The sequence below is a fragment of the Culex pipiens genome, chromosome 2, assembly GCF_016801865.2.
Source record: "Culex pipiens pallens isolate TS chromosome 2, TS_CPP_V2, whole genome shotgun sequence".
In the NCBI taxonomy this organism is placed as follows: Eukaryota; Metazoa; Arthropoda; class Insecta; order Diptera; family Culicidae; genus Culex; species Culex pipiens.
The window spans coordinates 3,473,118-3,492,796 of NC_068938.1; the positions used below are offsets into that span (position 1 = coordinate 3,473,118).

At 33.5% G+C, this 19,679-nt stretch overlaps 1 protein-coding gene across 5 annotated transcripts in view; it reads right to left on the reverse strand.

Moving 5' to 3' along the window:
- Window positions 1-8,735: 8,735 nt before the first annotated feature.
- LOC120412448 (reticulon-1-A-like) overlaps window positions 8,736-19,679 on the reverse strand; it is a 38,947-nt gene continuing 28,003 nt past the window's right edge. For all 5 annotated transcript variants that reach the window (XM_039572906.2, XM_039572907.2, XM_039572908.2 and 2 more), the window contains 4 exons: window positions 9,849-10,056; window positions 9,578-9,786; window positions 9,407-9,512; window positions 8,736-9,332 (listed from right to left, as the gene is read on the reverse strand). In XM_039572906.2, the coding sequence (XP_039428840.1) occupies window positions 9,278-9,332; window positions 9,407-9,512; window positions 9,578-9,786; window positions 9,849-10,056 (578 nt within the window). In that variant the 3' untranslated portion in view covers window positions 8,736-9,277. The remainder of the gene's footprint in view (window positions 9,333-9,406; window positions 9,513-9,577; window positions 9,787-9,848; window positions 10,057-19,679) is intronic.

Below are 19,679 nucleotides of genomic sequence, written 5' to 3' on the forward strand. Positions count from 1 at the left end.
TGGGAGGTATCGAAATATAGAACGAAAAATCTAAGTTCCATTTTAAAATCAACAAATGATCTTTTTTTTACTTTTAATTTTTGTATTTTTCAATCCGGCTGAAACTTTTATTATGCTTTAGGTATGCCCAAAGAAGCCATTTTTGCATCATTAGTTTGTCCTTACAATTTTCCATACAAAAATAATGTACGAAAATTCAAAAATCTATATCTTTTGAAGGATTTTTTTTGATCGATTTGGTGTCTTCGGCAAAGTTGTAGGTATGGATACGGACTACACTGGAAAAAAAATGATACACGGTAAAACAAAATTTGGTGATTTTTAATTTAACTTTTTGTCACTTAAACTTGATTTGCAACAAAACACTTTTTTAATTTTTTTATTTTTGGATATGTTTAGAGGACATCAAATGCTAACTTTTCAGAAATTTCCAGGTTGTACATAAAATCATTAACCGAGTTATGAATTTTTGAATCAATACTGATTTTTTCAAAAAATCCAAATATCGGTCGCAAAAATTTTTCAACTTAACTTTTCGATGTGAAATCGAATTTGCAATAGTGAAATTTGCATAAAGTGCACCGTTTTCAAGTTATAGCAATTTTTAGGTAACTTTTTTAAAAATTGTCGCAGTTTTTCATTTTTTTTCAACAGGTGCACATGTTTGCCCACCTTTGACAAAAATATTTTTGAAAAGCTGAGAAATTTCTCTATATTTTGCTTTTTTGAACTTTGTTGATACGACCTTTAGTTGCTGAGATATTGCCATACAAAGATTTGAAAACAGGAAAATTGATGTTTTCCAAGTCTCACCCAAACAACCCACCATTTTCTAACGTCGAAATCTCAGCAACTAATGGTCCGATTTACAATGTTAAAATATAGAACATTCGTGAAATTTTCCGATCTTTTCGAAAACAATATTAAAAAAAAAATCAAGACTAACATTTCAAAAGAGCGAAATATTTAATATTCTTAAAGTGCAAACTTATGATCAATAGTGTTTGACAGTCGATTTTTTTGCCATTGCTATGTACTTTTCTGAAACTGTCAAAAATACATTTATAAAGATTTCCAATATAAATAAAATTGTCATCAATAAGAACTTGTGATATTTAAATAAAGTGTTTAATTTAATTTAATTAAGGGAATGACGAACCTTTTTTACTCTGAAAATTTGAATTTCATTGCTGAGGAACAGGCGACGATTTTTTTAGTAAAATACTTGATTTCTAAATTTTAAAAATATTTACACATAAGCATGAGAAAATTTCACTGCACTGTTGTTGACGTAAAAACAAGAAATATTATCAAAATTCAAACAATTTTGTTGGGTTGGCCTCATTTTTTTTTAATTTTAGAAATTTTGGATACTATTTTTTGATGTTACGTAAACAACAAAGCAGAGAAATTTCCTTATATTTTTGTAAATATCAAAATTTGTGGCCTTAGAAAAAAGCATGTTTCGTAAATTTATTTTTTAACAAAACTTATATTTAAACAACGAAAGGTTGGATAAACAATGTTCAAAATAGGAAACAAAAGAAATCGGCACTGTTCACATATTTGAAACAACACCCAAAGTTAAAGAACGAGGGGAACTTAGTCACCGAACCATGGTGGCCCATACGGAAAAGGCAAGGTTCAATATGTCGAAAGTCTTGGGTTCGAGTCTCGGTACCGGTACTTTTTTTTTGATAGATGAACTTTTTTTGAAGATGAACCCATGAGTAAAGTACTCTCGGTAATTTCTGGATTTACCCTCTTCGTCCGCCACAGTACCATTTTACTACCAAATCGTGCTCTTTATCCTCTCGTATGCCGATGCCCAGTTCTGGGTGCACAAATAATAGAAAAAAAAATCTAAAATTTCGAAAAAAAGTGAAAATTACAAAAATATTGTTTGGAAAAGACCGAACGATTGCATATTATTATTTTTTTGCAAAAAATGTTTAAAACAAATCTGAGGGGATACCAAAAAAAGTTTTTAAACATAGCATGGCCAGCAACTATTCGTCCGTCATTCACTGCAGACAACTACCTCAAATGGTATATGACTCTTAAGGAACCATCCATCCTGCACAATCCCCCTTCCTTTCCCACGCCTTGTCTTTTAACATCAATCAATCCTATCCCTTCCCTAGGCCGCGGGTAATCGGCTCCCCTCCTTCTAACATTTACACAAGATCCTCTGTAATTACTCTTAGTTTTAAAAAAATGTAATTACAAAACCCGACTCGTTCCTAACCAGGTCCCAGTACCGAAAAGGACCTAATAAAAATAATTTTATGAAAAAAAGGGACCATCCACAAACCACGTGGACACTTTTTTGGAAATCTTTTTCTTATATGGAGCGTGGACAATCGCCTGAATAAATGCTAAAATTATTTGCTACAATTTGTCAGATTCTTGTTTTTGGCTAGAAAGTTCAGGAAGATGTTAATAATCATGTATGTCGAATTATTTAGACTTAATTTTCGATGCAGAGTAATATTTAAAAAAGCGGATTCAGGGATTTCTTTGGATTTCATTCCAATAAAGACAACATTTAAATTCAATATGATTCTGTATTTTCAATCAATTTAAAAAAAACCAAATGTAAGATTTCGAAGAATTCATAAATTGGACATCTCTGCTTTTGTTGAGGTTTAAAAATTAGTTCAGCAAACTTATTATATCTAATTATACTAGATTCGATTTTTTTTATTTGAGTTAATTCCACTGGAGATAAAAGGATCTCCGAAACACTATACATTATTTGTTACCGTCATCAGGGGTGACATTTGGTCTGGGGTGTGAGATTGGGTCATACAATTTTCAGCATTTTTGCATGACCTAATCTCACCCCAGACCAAACGTCACCTCTGATGACGGTATGTGAACAAATTGTAACATGCTTAGTACATAAATAAACATTAATTGTTGATTATAATAATGACATTGAAAAGATTTCATCGATTTATATGTTTATTATTTATTGTGTATAATTTGAACATTTCTGTGACATTTTAGTTCTTTAATAACTTCAACCGGTACTTCACCGTAAAGTGTGATTTTTTCTATCTTATCACAATACTTGGCAATGTTCCGAACTGAAACTGGCGTCAAATGTGACGTTATGAAGAATTTCAAAGATGGACCAGATTTTTGGAAAAGTTTCAAAAGCACCTCATCGTTGACATTCGCCATGTGCACCAAACTAACTTCCTCCAAGTTTGGGCAAAGAGTGAACGTTGTTTTAAGGAAATTTGTCGACATTTTGCATCCTGATAACTTTAAACATTTCAAGTGGGGTAATTGTTTAAAGAAACAGGTGCTTTTATTTTCTTCTGAAACATTGCTTAATTCTAAACTATGAAGAGTCTTCAGCGTTGCGCATTGAGTGAAGAAATCCGTTAAACTATATATCTTGCATGAACGCAGTATTATACTGTTGAGGTTTGGGTTGCCCCAAAGCAAATATAAATAGCTGTTATGATTTATTAATTCGATACTTTTTAGTTTGGTAAGTGATCGTGTATAGTGAAATCCTCCCTTTACCTTTAAATGTTGCAGCTCTTGAAGATTATCAAAATATAAACCCGAAGGCTGGTCTGAACTTATTTCAACTTCTAGTTCTTTAAGCATTTGAAGTTTTTTTCCAAATGGGTTTATCACAAACTGAAAAATAAAAAATATATATTACTTGAAAATCATTTATATGAGAAGATGCAACTTACTGAGAATAGACTGTTAGTCACACATAGTGCTTCGATATTTAACTCATTGAGTTCATTGAGGATGTTTTGGTCTTTTATTGAAGGCAACGGGCTAGTTAAGCGCTTCAGCGGAATATTTTTGATAGTAGAAATGATGCTTCTCCAAAAATCTTCCTGACCTCCTTGCACTGTGAGATCTTGCAATGTATTTTTGACAGATAGAATGAATTGTATGCATAATTCTAAAACTTCTTTATCTAAGCTTTTGCCTGTATTTCCAATGTAAGGTAGTTTTAGTGTCATTATTTTCGGACACATATCGATGAGTGTCTGTAACACTGTAGGATGAGCGGCGCCACAAATGTTTAGTTTTTCCAACGATTTTAACTGAAATTTTATCTCAGGCACATTTTTAAGATCACCAAAATCAACAGTTAAATCTTTAAGATTTTTCGATAGCTCCAGCATTCTAAGCAGCTCCTCTAAAAGCACATTGCAGTTAATTACAGTTAGCGTGTGAAGATTTTCACAACACATCGGCCACCAAGAACTCGGTTCAAGTAAAGTTACTCTATCAAGAACAATTCGGTTGTAATGCGTTAACTTCAGAGCACCAAACTCTTCACTGTCACTGCATAAAATGGTTTCGGGAGGAAAATGAAGTATCATCTTTTTCAAGATTGATCCGCTTGTTCTAACGATTTGATTCCAGTGACGGCACGTCAAACGAATTTGGAACAGTTGATACACGCTCAAATTCTGGAAGACCTTCTGCCAGAGTTCATCTGGTAATGACATCCACTGTTTACATTCATCTTTTTCAAATTTCTCAGTTGACGGAGGTATAACCGACGGATGGCTTAACACTGAATTCCCTGAATAGCTACTCTCCAGCGCTTGAGCCACATCTCTTTTTTCGCTCGTCTCCGATTTCAGCTGATCGTGGCACTTGGCGCACCTTGAATCTACCTTCGCCTCCAACCGATCAATCCGCAACAAAATGTCCTTCAAAGTAACTTCAGCCGACTTCTGCTTGGGAGTTTCCACATGCCTACGACAATCGGCACAGAACCACCTCAACCCGTCGTCCGAAGCCAACGCGGTCCACACGGTCAGGTTCAGATCGGCACAGAACGAATGGAAGCACCTGCCACAGCCCGGTCTTCCGCTGCAGGTTACGGTTTTATCCGTAACCGGATTTGCCGGTTGGCGGCAAATTCCACACGACGCAACGATATCCTTGGAGGTTTGAGACATTTTTGAACACTATCTTAGGCGAATGCTAGCGTTATACTGAATAAGAATTGAAGCGAAATTGCCTGCTTTGACAAATTTAGGTAGTAAGAGTAACAGATAAAGGTGTGTTTACATGCTAGGTGGTGCGAGATGTCAGTTATGGTCAAGGTGTATAGCAAATTTTGGTATGCTTGATATACTACAATATAACATTAAATTTATGTAGTAACAAATATTTTTTTATACAAAGTATGTTATCGAGCAGAATTAGTTCATTTTTAATTTATTTTTCCTCGAGTGTAAATGTTTTAATTATTTGACACATTTACAACTGTTGAGTTTAACTTGACAAAAAAAAAAACGTTACTTAATCCACCTTTAGGTGGTTGGTGCCTTCCTCACATTCATAAAGTAAAGACACTACACATCCTCCAAAAAATGTATAAATAACACTTATTTTTTATCAAATTATCGGAGATCCGGCCTTAAAAAAGTGTATCAAAAACACTAAAGTACTTATAACTTTTGATAGGGTTGTCAGATCTTCAATCTTTTGGGCTTGTTGGAAAGATCTTTTGATTACCTATCCAACGATGGGTCGCATGATAGATCCGGACAACTTTTTCATCAGAATATTTGAGATACGGCTACAAAAAAGTCTATAAATAAGCATAAGCATAAGCATAAGCATAGGTGCCCACCCGCAGTTGCTACTCCGTTATTGACCAGGACCTCCAGAAGTTACATCCACGAGCCGTGGAAGATGAGTGGGCGCTATCTTTCCTCGCTTCGCAACTTCTCAAAGGCCCCTATCATGCTGATCAATACCGGCGCCGGCCACGACCAGTGGTAGGGTCACGGGGAAGTGGATGGGAATGTTAGTCCGATACTTGAGTGATAGAGACCGCCAAATCGACTGCTTCTCCGACAAAGTATCACATGAGTTTTGAGGGGGTTAGTAGATGGGTATGAGGTCAGGATTCACGAGTGGCAGTGATGTGACCATGAGCATTTTGTTTATCGGTTGAAATTTTAAATCTTAGGCAGCCGGCTGCGGAAAGATAAATAATTGATTATTTAAAAAGTTTGTTTTAATCGAGCGCGTGCCAACCGAGCGGTAGTGCTATGGGCTGGACTAATCAGTATATTTTTACTGTTGGTACAATTAAGATAACGCGAGCAAATGTCAAAAATAGTATATGAGTTAATACTAAAGATGCCAGTTGGAATAAATTATTACGATCAACGAATATAAACGAAAAGAAAACAGGACACCACGTAACCGATTGTAATGAAATTAAAACAATAACTTAAACGAACTTAACCGGCGGCGTGCCTTCCTATCAACGATGATAAAAGAAGGACTTATAAATTTAAAATATAAAAAGACTCCAAAAAACACGTTGCATAGTAACCGCGAAGTCCCGCTACTCACAATCGAATCCGAAAAATAGCTATCTAGAATTTAAAATATAGTATTAATTCGACCGCGATCCTCCAGAAATTCTTCGTCGGCGTGCCTTCCGATCAACGGTGATGTAAGAAGGGCTTTATTCATTAAAATTATTTTATATCATAAGCCTTAAAACATATTCGTCGGCGTGCCTTCCGATCATCGATGATATAGAAAGGATTTAATCCAGCAATACGACTTGCTTGTCTCGGAAAAAAAAGAATTCGGATCGTTTCTATCGAAAACTATGTAAAGAGAACAAAAAAAACTCATTGGCCAACGAACGCGCGAACTAAAAATAAAGAAAAAAAAGAAGAAGAAGAAGACCAATCACCCCATGCACACAAACAACGACACAAAAGAGATGAAAACAACACGAATCAGAAGAAATCCAATCACCCCATGTACACAAATAGCGACAAAAAACAAAAACAAAAACTTCTTTTAGAAAAAAACTTTTGTGTTCGAAAATCTGGTATACCATTAGTTTTAAGAGCCTTGACGCTGGTGCTTTTGTGACAGTTCGAGCTGGTGTGAATCCAGCGGCAGAACTCGCACCACTCAAGTTCTCACTCAATTTTCAAATGCAAATGTCTCAGGAACTAATGGTCTGATGTCGAATTCGTGAAATGTTGGATGTTTTTTATTCAAGACTTTAAATGAAAAATTTGTTCGACTTTCAAAGTCCTAAAATGAAAATAGTAGAGATTCTTCTAAATCGTACAGTTCAAATTTTGTAAGCAAAACTGAAAAAAAACTGTAGAAAATGTAACTAGATATAGCTCTTTTTTACTAACTTTTTGTTACTAAAAAGTTAATTTTTCAAAAACCGATTTTCGATTCGAAATCAAAAATAGTGTTTATAGGTACTTTTTAGTGACAAGAAGTAAATGAAAAAATGAGCAACTTTTTTTCTCTTATAAAATCATAGAAACACAGTGCTATTATTTAGCAGTGTAGAGAGATTGTGCTGAAACTCAGTTGCTCATTTCTTTTCAAACCGTTCTCTCGCAGAGAGCGAGCGTATTTCGGGCGAGAAACGAGCTGAAAATGAAACCCCATTTCGCCTCGTCAGCCTGAAAGTATGTATGCTTTTTTAAATATTTCACGAAACCGTTTGCAACTCTAGTTTATTCAAACTTTCCAATTTGTTTCTTCGTTTCTAATGTTTCGGAAAGAAATGAAAACATTATTTTTTTTATTTTCTGTTTTGTTGTTATCATTCCACTTTATTATTTCAAGTTCAAGTTCATTGCATTGATGACAATTTGTTGTGGTTGTTTGTTTGTCTTGCGTTCGCACTTTTGTCTTGGTTTGATTTTTTTGTTTTCATTTATTTGCATCAATAATGAATCGTAATAATTATAAAGTTTTTTGTTTGTATCAAGCAATCTTTTATTTTTCTTCTTCTTCGTGTATGTGCTCTGCTGGTATGCTGATGATGTATTCTCTCTCTCCTTTCTCTACAATGGATTTTTTTCTGTTTCTGTTTCTCCAAATTACTTCTAGAAAAAGGTGAATCGAAAAATGTCTCTTCGCTCAATCAATAAGGCTAAAACAAATGGCTTACGATAACGAGTAACGAAAAAGATCTTCGATAGGACTTTTTTTTTGTTTTGTTTTTTTAATCTTTATGTTTTCTTATTGGCTTAAATAATGCACAATGTTCAACAGAATAATTAGCTTAGGAGATTCGGTGACGCGCACACGCTTTTTTTTTCTTGCAAAACAAGCCTAACACTCTTACGAATACAATATATAATATGAATATAGAGCGATTTGTTTGTTCTGTTACTTTCTTTTTTAATTTATCAACTTTACACAGATGCCCTTCAAAAAGCGGTTTCGGTTTACACGTTGCTGTCGAGAGTGCGCGCTGGCAACAGCGCGACAACAAAAAAAATCATAAAATAATTGCGAATCCAAACGCCAATCCAGCCGGCCTGCTGGGATTGGGACGACAAATTCGGTTTGGTGCACGGTGAGAAAAACAACACACGCAAATCAGGTAAAAATAAATTGTGATTTCAAAAAGAAAAAAGACAACAACATTCGCACGAGACGGAGAAAAAGGCAATTAAAAAGCGAATTACACAATTAAAATCCGACCTATTCGATGAGATTGAAAAATGTAATCTCTACTGTTTTTGTAGTACTTATTTTTTGGATTTTGTTTTGTTTTCTCCAGTAATACTTAAGACTTGTTTTATTTTCATTTAATAACGTACAAACTTAGCTTCGTGAGTGATTTTAGGTGATTTTGGGGTGAAAATGGTTGATTTCGACTGATGTGGGTGATTTCTTTTTCTAGTTTTATCAGACAAAACGAAGATTCTGAAGGGTTTACTTTGTTGAAGTTTGTTTTTTCTTCTAACTTTCTGTTTCTTTTCAGTGGTTCGTTTTATGTGTGAGTGTTTTAATCTCATCTATGCAAAGAGTTTTTTGTTGTTTTGAATTATTACAACTATTTTTACTACGCATGTTTTTGTTTGCTGTGTGTTTGTGTTGTGTATTGTTTTGTTGTGATCCATTCAATAATCACGAGGATAAAATCAAAGGCAACGGAAATAGAACATTATGTTGAGTGTTTGTTTTAATATCATTATCCATTTATTCTTCTGTTTTCTTTTCTTCTTTTTGCATTGTCGATCTGCTGCGCTTCTCAACTAGAAATCGAATTGGGATTCCATCGTTCAATAGGGGATTTGTTTTGTGTACTTGCTATTAAAACGGTTACATTGTTTTTAATTACAATTTTCTTGGAAAAAAATATTATCGATATTTCGTCTTTGCTTCACATCTCATTTGTTTGTGGTAGTTTAATCATCAAATCGAATAATAAATAAGGAAATTAAAAAGAAAAACTTTCAGAAATACAATCTACATCAACTTATTTCTCCTTGTCAGCTTCGACCTTCTTGCCCAGAGGAACAGCCGCTTTTACTCTGAAAGAAACAAAAAAAGCAACAAAATTATTATCATTTGAATCCAAGCAGGCTTCCCTCTTTGAAGTCCTTACTTTTCGGTGATTTCCAAAATTTTGCTTCTGACCAGCTCCAAGTAGGCGTCGATGGACTGCTTGTTGTTTTCGTAAACCTTTGGCAAGGTGAAGAGTGCGATGAATGCTGAAATAATAAACACAATATTTTAAAACTGCTCCGAAATCGATTGAGTGAAAAATCAAACTCACCAATGATGACGCACGTCATTCCGTTGAAGATGGCACCGACGTAGGTTAAGCAGTACAGGACGACGCCAAACTTGATCGAATCGACGAGATCCTCGACCAGAAAGAGACGGCGCAGCTCCGAAAGCAGGGCGTTAAAGTGCGCCACCGCGACCGTGGTCAGCTGCTGGACCTTCTCCTGGGACAGAGTCAGATCAAAGTCCAGATATTCCCTAAAGCGTGTCAAACCATGAAAACCAGTTCCGAAAAAGCAAGGGAAAGCAGAAAAACTCACTTGAAGGGGTGGCCCTCGGCCGTCTTTTGCACTGCCTGCAGCACATTTTTGTAGATCCGGAACGACACCGTACCGAACAGGACCAGCAGCGAGACGTACGAGAAGACGCTGATGAGCGAGAACAGCGACATGGCGATCAGGACCGAGAGGCCGGCGCCGAACACGATGCCCGACTTCTTGACATCGCGCCAGTAGATCAGCGATTCCACTGGAAATAGAAGTGAAAGAAATGTTCCACTGTTAGGTTATGTTTGTTGGTGGTGATATTTTCAAAGTGGATAATTTGAGATAATCTCTCAGTAAAATTCTATATTCTTTAAAATTGTAGAGTAAAAATAACCAACTTGTTTTCACGGTTTTTTTTATTTTCTTCAAAATCACGTTTAATTGTGCAACTAAAATTTCTTTTTCTTTACGGCTTACCTCGATTTTAGACATGCATGAGAATAAATATGTCGAAACAGCCACCGGAACTCTTGCACAATTTTTTCCACCAAAAACAATTTTTAACGGAAAATCAATATAAACTTGCAAATTTTTTTATAGTTAAGAGATACAGGTACATACTCAGTGGTTTTACAATAACAATTTAAAACATGGCTTTCAGATTTTTACAGCAAACGTGTAACAAGATAGCACACAAGCGATGATTTATTTTGAATAATGATCAAATGAATTTCGAATCTAATCTAATATCATGATAATGATCAAATGAATTTAAAAAAAATTTAAATAAATAATATTTTTTAATGTCTGGACAGTGTAAACATTCAGTTTAAACAATGTTGTGTATAAATGTTTCCAAGTAAGAAGTAAGAAAAAGTCCAAAGTTAAAATGATGTTGATTTGGAGGTAAAGTTTGCAATTTGATCAGACAATTTCATGATAATATTAAAGCTGTGTAATAATCGTATATCCATTCGCAACAGCTTTTACTCTCGGGTTCAGTTCCAAAAAAGTTCACCAGAAAAAAAAAGCAAAACGTGTCAGCAATCATACATGGTGAAATCCAGTCTGCAATCCGCTAAAATCATCATCTTTATGTGAATGCGAATTGATATTATAAATAAATAATTTTTGGGCTCGTACATAAATCATGTAGTCTTAAATTTGTAAATCATAACCCACCGACCACCAACAACTTTGACCTCTTAGGGTTGAAAAATAAAAAAAAAAGTTAAAAAATTTAAATGACAAGCCACAAGATTTCAAAATTTCAATTCAACTCAGTTTATTTCTTTAGTTTATCGACTAACAGTAGTTTTGTAAGTGCAGTACAGAGTTTTGGGGGATCCCTTCAGCTGTTTATAAGACATTTATCACAATGGATGCAAATAAAGTTGATTGTAAATAAGGGAAACAGAAAACAGGAAAACAACTCGCATAAAACCTGTCACTATAGATTTCAACATTTGAATGGAAAAAGTGTTTTAAAATGCACTATACATCTTTGACGAAGTTTCTTTTGTCAGACAAAAAAAAAATCCTAAAAATTAAAAAAAAAAATATAAACGTACCCAAACTTGCAAAATATGATTATTAATGCAGAAAACCGCTTTAAATTTGTTATTTTAAGTTTTCAGTTGATTAGACTTCAGTCTATTTCTTCTATTTCCATTGGAATTTTTAAGTGTTTTGAGAAATTTTTTTTTTGTGAAGGAGGGGGCAGGCAAGCATAAACTTTGAAAAATATTTGCAACGACCGCATTAACTTTTGATAAAATTAAGGTATATAAATTTTAGGGGTTGGTAAAAATGTACAAAGAGTTATAAAAATTAAAAAAAAATTATTTATACATAAAAAAATGTGGCAATAATAGAAAAAATCCAAATTCACAAAAAACTTGTTCTATTAAAAATGCGTATTAATCGAAAGATATTTTTGAATTCTGTTTCAACAACACTCAAAACTTGTAACTTAGACACTAATTATAATTGTTATAAGAGCAAAATTGTCCAAAGAATCCGATAATGCTGTCCGTTTTCCGATTCAACTTTATTTTCATTGCGAAAAATTTATAAATGTTTCCAAAATATTATTAAAACATCTTTAAATTTTTCAAAACCGATCAAAATGGTACAAAACTGAAACCGAAAAAGGATCTAGCAACGAATGACGAAACGGACTACTTTTTAAATAACAGTAGTGCAATTTTCTACGAAATCGACCGATTTCGACCATTTTTATTTTTTGTTTTTCTTGATTTGGCTTTCCTAAGCTTTTTTTGTCATTGGTTCACTCATACAAGTCTCCATACAATTTTGGCAGCTGTCCATACAAAAAATGTTTCAAATATTTTAGAAAATCTGTAACTTTTGAATAAATTTTCTGGTCAATTTGGTGTCTTCGGCAAAGTTGTAGGTATTGTTAAGGAATAATCAGATAAACGGATTTTATTACGGATAACATTACGCAATTTTGAAATGTTAGTCTTGATTTAAAAAAAATCAAATTAGTTGCTGAGATATCGACATTAGAAAATTGAGGAAAAAAATGTTTGCATGTTCGTTTTCTTCCAAAAATCCCTTTAATTCAAAAATTCATAACTCGGTGGCAGAATTTTCGACCACCTCCTAAACCATATCGAAAAATCTCGAAAATAAAAAAAACATAATTTGGGAAATTGAGTTTTGTGAAAAAAAAACTCAAAAAAAACAATACCTAAAGCTTTGCTGAAGACACCAAACTGATCAGAAAATTCCTTCAAATGTTATACATTTTCGAATATTTACATTTTTGTATGGACAGCTGACGAAATTATATGGAGACTGGTATGAGTGAACCAATGACACAAAATGGCTTTTTTGGCTATAGGGAAGGCCCCCACAAAGTTTGAGCCAAATAAAAAAATGCAAAATTTGTATGGTCGAAATCGGCCACCTCATAGCATAAATGTACGACTCCGGCTGAAAAATCAAAAAATGGCCCAAAAATAATGGGGCAGAAAATTGCAATATTTAAACTTACTTAGAAATATAATGCATAAGGGTTGAACAGAAAGGTAAATTTTCGTTTTATGATTTTCTATTGGTGCTTAACATAAGAATACAAGGCAACTGTAATCTCTATTTCTTTAAAATTAAAATTCAATAAAAATCTCTTATTTTAAGGCAACCTTTTGGATTGGTTATCTTACTAAGTTAAAAATAGATTGCAGTATCAACATGAATAATTGATTATTAATTAATTAACCATTCAAATAACTTTTACGGAAAGCAGATTGCAACTCTCTTCCCCAGTTATCTAACCAAACCAAAGCTAACCTAAATTAATTCACAAATCCGAGAGACAACCATCTAATCCACCTTTCCGCCGAGACAAGACAACCACCACCATATGATTGACTGTGGCATTTGCGGCAAGATAGAGAGTGAGAGGAAATCGTAAAAATCTCAAGAACAGGTTCACGCAGCAAGATTAAGTGAGAGCGAACGCGAGTGGGACCAAAAACAGGATCACCAACTTGGCAAACGCCGACCACTGTTGTCAAGGTCCTTGCCTGCTCGATTCGTAGTAGCAGCAGCAGTGGGTTCCACGTTGGCAGCCAGAATCTGCCAACGCGCAACGCCACCACACCGCGAACGAGCAGTAACAACAACAACAATCCAAAATCGATCCCAATTTGCCTCCCTGTAAGAGCGTTATTCGTTCAATGTTGATGATGAAGGGAAGCGTAAAACGGTTATGTGCTCTACGAATTAGAAAGGTGCGGAGTAGAGACGACTGCAAATGCGAACTTTTCGGCGAAAGGAAAACTAGAGAAGGAAGAAGAAGAAGTGATGGAGAAAAACACTTTTCTCTTTGCATTTTTTTTTACGAATAAAACAGTTGCCCACGATGGATGGGCGCAGTTTAGCTTGGTGCAATACCACCGTTTGAAGATAAAACTACAGAAGAAGCAGCGATAAATTGGGTTAGCTGCACACGTCTCGAAGAAGTAACTGAAGAAGAGTAATGTCTGCTTTTCGCTTTTTATATTGTATTACATGTTTGACCGTCGATTTAATTTTCATTATTTCTCTCCTCCTTCAGTTTATGTCATCGTGGCAGCGCATTCAAGCAGAGCACGTGGAGCCTATCATTTGCGCCACTCTCAACACTCTTCTTCTTCTTCAAACTGACACTGCTGCAGGGCCGTAGCCAGGATTTTTGTTCGGGGGGGGCTTGGGTGCAAAAATTCAAGGAGTATAAAAATCAGCAAATCATTTATACCATCACTTGGTTTGTGGTATAATTATTGAGATGAATTGTAAAATTTTAATGTAATGTATGCAAAAAAGTTTTCCAAGATTTTCATATTAAGTTATCAATGTATTTATTGTAGAAACTCGTTCGTCATTTTTTTCTTTATTTTACCAGCTAGTTTGTATTAAAGGAGTAGAGAAAGTGTTTTTTTTAACATTTTCTTGAATTGTTTAATTGTAATCCAATTTCGTGATAAACGTCGCTAAATTTAAAATATACTTAACTTGAATCAAATTTTTGAAAGCATAATTTTTTTTTAAAAGAAATATCGATTTATCTAACCATAAGTATTATGTTTTCTGTATTTTATACTGAGAGAAATTTTAAACCGTCTGGATTTACATTTTCAGCTGTGTGATAATTGTGATGGTTTATTTAACATTTTTCATTTTTTCTAGCACAACATAAAATTTTATAAACAAACTTAAACAATGTTTTATTTTAATTTTTCTAAGCTATTGAAGCCATTTCATATTTTGCGAAGCTCCTGGTGCTCTCAAAAATAAATAATTTTAATGAAATACAAAAAAATATAATCGTTGAAATTTCAGCTTCTGAAGTGTCTCCATGGCAACAAAAAAAAAAATTACGTCGAATCTCAAGTTTACATCAACTGAGTTTACATGTGATTCATTTTTTTCCGTGTCGAGTAAATTCACATTTTTTTCTGTGTAGGCCTATAATAAATATATATTTGAAGAAAAAAAATCAGTGCCTGTGTTTAATTTTAATGTGTTAAAAAATTTAGATAAAATGTATTAAATCAATTTTTAACGCCAAAATATTCACTGGAAGAGTTGTTAATAATGCATATGTAACCATTTTTAAATGCATATGTAACCGTTAAAATTTTCCTCGTTCCTCGTTAAAACGAATCATGTTTAATTTTAATATTCCGACTAAACGCCATTTTCAAATTCATTACTCATTGTATTCTGAAAATTGGTCCAGAATTTGAGCAAAAATAAAATTTTAAAACATGACAAAATAATTTAATCAGATCTCAATTCTAAAGATAATTTTTTAATAAAATTTTAATCTATACACATGTTTAATAATTTAGGATTGTAACCATTTATTAAAATCGATGTTTGTTCAAGCAATATCTTGACTCTAGGAACAAAACATTTTATGGTTTGGAAATTTTATATTCTAATCTAATCAGACCCTAGCGCAGCCAATCTTTCGAAGGGATCCTGGAGAGTGCCTTAGGTTAGATGATGCCTAGCACTCTTCTTGTCATTTATTAACACTTGTAGTGCGCCATTGCATTAGAATGCATTGAAACATCACAAGCGTTAAAGCGGCCAGGCCTACTGCGTAAAGCCGTATCGCAGAGATGACTCGTAATTGGGTTGAGTTTGAGCACTGAGTGTTCGAACAACAACACAATTCTGAATCGACAGGGGAGGAAGAAGCGTGGGGACACACCACCATACGCTCCGAAATTTGGTTGTATTCGTTGGGAGCACCATGCTAAGAAGGTTTGGTACTCCGAGACCCTCTGGGATGGGACATTGTATTTCCACGAATGCCCTGGACACTATTTGCCGTGGTTATAGCGCCACAACTCACTCTCTGTAACAGTATTCCTAATTCCAGTCCACGCTCACCAAGTCGTTATGGCCTAGTGGTTAGCATTTTTGCTTACCAATCCAAAGGACGGGGGTTCGAACCCCGTAACGAGCGACTTTTGATTTTTCGTTCATATTCATCATTTCAAATGTGTTCTTAACTTTCTCGTTGGGAGCAGATGGGCATCGAACCCAGAACCATTCGCTTACAAAGCGAACACCGTAACCAGTCAGCCACGGCCGCTCCTTAAGGTTTTATATTTACGAAACGTTGCTAAATTAAAAATAAATTAAACTTTATGTAAGAATTCATAAATTGATTAGTTTTATCCTGTAAATCTAATCTTAGTCTGCACTTGAATTCAAACATACCAATATTCGAAGCATCAAAAAAATAAGATTATTAAAACATAATTTATTGAAATGATTGAAAATTATTTTTTTAATTACTTTATTTAAAAATGATAAAAAATGTTTTTTATAATTTAAGGATTTTTTTAGTTGTAATTATTTTATATTTTTTTTATGTATTTGATTTTTTTCATTTTTGGAATTTCAGATTTTTTTGAAATTAACATGTGTAATTATTATCTTATTTTTTTTTTTAAATAAAGAATACTTTATGTAAGAATTATTAAATCAATTACATTTTTCCTGTAAATAAAATCTTAGTCTGAATTTTGCTACAAGAACTATATTTTACTTTCAAACGAAAATTTTAAAAAATGTCCTGTAGTACGGAGGCTCTTAAAACTCCAATCTCAAGGAACGGTCAAGAAAAGGTTTACGAAAAGACTTCTCTTAAGCGGTACGCAGCTGAAAAGGAACAGAAACAAAAAGCGTCGTTTGATATTTCTTCGGGAGCAATATGTGTTGATGAGATTTTGATTTGTTTATTTGGATGCGACTGAAAATAACGTTTGAAAATAATGTATTCGCTTAAATAATATTGAAGAATTGCCTCATGAAGCTGACTATCAAAACGCTGAATCTTAAAATGCTGAAATAAGGGAAAAGCCATTACACTCACTTAATTTTCTGGTAAATATAAATTAATTTAGGAATACTAGAATTCAAACATAAAAATATTTAAAGCACCCAAAAATTAAGATTGAAAAAACATAATTTATTGGATTTTGAATAACTTAATTTTGAAATGATATTTTTTTTAGTTTAGGATTTCTTAAGTATCAATTATTTTATTAATTTTTCAGTTTTAGATTTTTTAATTTTTGGAATTTCAGATTTTTTGATATTATTCTGTTGAATTGTTATCTTAAATTTTTTATGTTTTTATTATTTTTATTTTTGATTTCTGGCATTTCTTTGTCTTATACCAAAAAAAATTAAATCAAAAATTATGAAAATTTAGAGATTTGAAAGTGTAAAATTTTTAAATCTTCAATTAGCCGTTGCGAATATTATTCTGAAGTTTATGTCACTAATTTCTGACCAAAGTTGAGAGGGTTACAAATCAAAACTACAAGCTATGGTTTTATTATTTTAAAAGTGTTCAAAACACACTTTAAATCAGTAAAGTTGTTTTGCATCATTAGTTTTCAAAATATCTAGCTGATGGCGAAATCCTTTTTTCGTGAGAAAAAACTTTCCGCGGTTCCGCGACATGTTACAAAAATTCTAAATATTTTTAAACGAGCCCAAACATGTCGTATATGATTATCAAAGCAGGAAAAACATTTCAAATTTGTTTTCCGGACCGACCTGGTCGCTGGTCCTAAAAAGACTTAATCGAAATAAGTTATTTCCATTAAAATTGTGAAGCTATTTTTTTTAATATTGTATTTGCTCTCTGTTTTTTGGTCCATTTTGAAAAGGTGGCAACATAAACTTTGGAAAATATTTACAAATGATATTCAGAAATAAGAAATTATAAAAAAATAATAAAGAAATTTTAAAATTTTCAAAATGCAAATTCTAATCTGTAAAATCAAAAAAATAGAAATTAAATAGTTTAAAAATGAATTATTGATCAGAAATTATATAATTTGAAAGTGATGTTTAATTAATTTAATTTCAGAGTTTTTGAATCCAAGCTTAAATTTTTTTAACGTTTTGAATATTTTTATCATTTTATTTCTTCCTTTAAAAATCGCAAGCTCATGCACAAAGTGAAAATTAGTTGATAATAAGTATTCACTTAGTTGATCTTCCGATTTTTGATATATTAAATAAAAATTGGAGATTGGCCACGGTGGAAACTAAAAAATGTGACCAAAAGAAAGAATTTTGGACGAGTGGTTTCGGAAAAAAGGTTTACGAAAAAGTAATAAAAAAATACACACAGATATTTCTCAAGCATTTTTCTCTAAGGTCTTAGATATGTAACTAACCATATTCTTAAAACCAAAACGATAAAATTAGAATTGTATTTCTGATAATAGTCAAAATTCACTCAAATGTTTTTCATATTAAATGCTTTCGTTTTTGAAAACAAAATCTAAATATTTTTGAGAAATTATGATAAATTTTGAAAAATGTAGAGAAAAAACATGTATTAACAGTTTAAAGGTTTTAATGCAAATAAAGGAGGGCTATTAATTTTACAATCCAAATTCGACTAGCCGAAGCCTCGATTATCCAAAGTTTCGATTATCCGAAGTTCGAAGGACTTGGGATAACCGAATCAGGAACAAATGAAATCGGCATGTTTTATTTGCTTGTTTTTAACATCAAATTCGGCATCTGTTTTTTTAATGGTCCAATACACCAAGTTTTTGCTTTTTGGGTGTTTTTTAATACCCCTGACGGTTTCAAAAGCACCCAAAAAGCAAAAACTGGAAATTTGGTTTATTAGACCTTTAAAAAAAACACCAGAAATATTTCTTGACCTCCATTTTGACCGCCACATTGAATCCAAAAATTCTAAATTATTTTATGGTTCTTCAGGGGTCATACTTAAGTTCTACAATCAAAAATAAGACAACAAGATCTAAGGATTTTTGCTGTCCCTATTCACCCCAGATGACGGTAATTATTTCTATGTAGCCCCTTAGAGCAGTCCACTCGGAAATTGCTATTTTCGAAGGTTAATAACTTTTTAGCAAAAAACCCAAAAAAATAAGGTGTCTTCGGGAAAGTTTTTCCAAATTTAAAGAAGATATTAGTTCTGAAAATTGATAAGAACTGGATAGTTATTGCGCCTTCCATTGGTCAAAAACTGAAACAGTTGCTTTTCTCCATACAATTTGACGATTTTGCCCAAACTTGGTGGTCAGTGGTCAGAAAAAGCTCAAATTTTGGAACTTAGGCTAGTGATGCGTAAATCTTTGATTTCAGGGGATAGCCCCAAGTAAGCCCAGATTTGGACCATCCTAACCAATGTAATGCTAAAACTACAAGATAAATGAGATGTTACTGAATGGAACAATGTTCAAATCTGCAGCTCAATTTTTAAATATCCAAATTTTGGATCCATAATCTACAAAAACTGAGCCCGGCAATGGACAGGCAAATTACTTAGTTTGATCAATCAATTCTTGATTCTCTATCTTACAAATTATTTCTGGGAAGAGAATACACAATCATTGATTTAAGATTTTTTTAAAGTAGTTCAATTTAAAAAAAAATTGGAAAAAATTTCGGGGGGTCTGCAGCCCGGAAGCCCCCCCCCTGGCTACGGGCCTGCACTGCTGCATCGTTGGCAGCGATGAAAGTGAAGTGCATTCACTTTTCGACTAGAGTCAGCAACGCGCTTATCTATCTCGCTGCCAAACAAGGTTGATAAGAAGGGAGATGAGTCGTGCCCACAACTACTAATCAGTTGTGCAGAAATAGAATTTTGAAGATGCCAACCCTCGTTGGCAACATTGGCATTGTTCAGCAAATAAAAACAACGACATTATCGGCGAAACTTGCTCCAAAATATCGGCAAAAGTTGCGTAACGTCATCGCCAGTGCAGTGTGTCCTATTTGTGGGTCATTTGGTGCGGCCAAAGGGAAAAACCGGTATACGAATTTCTTTTGGTGACCGGTAAAATCGGTTTTACTCTT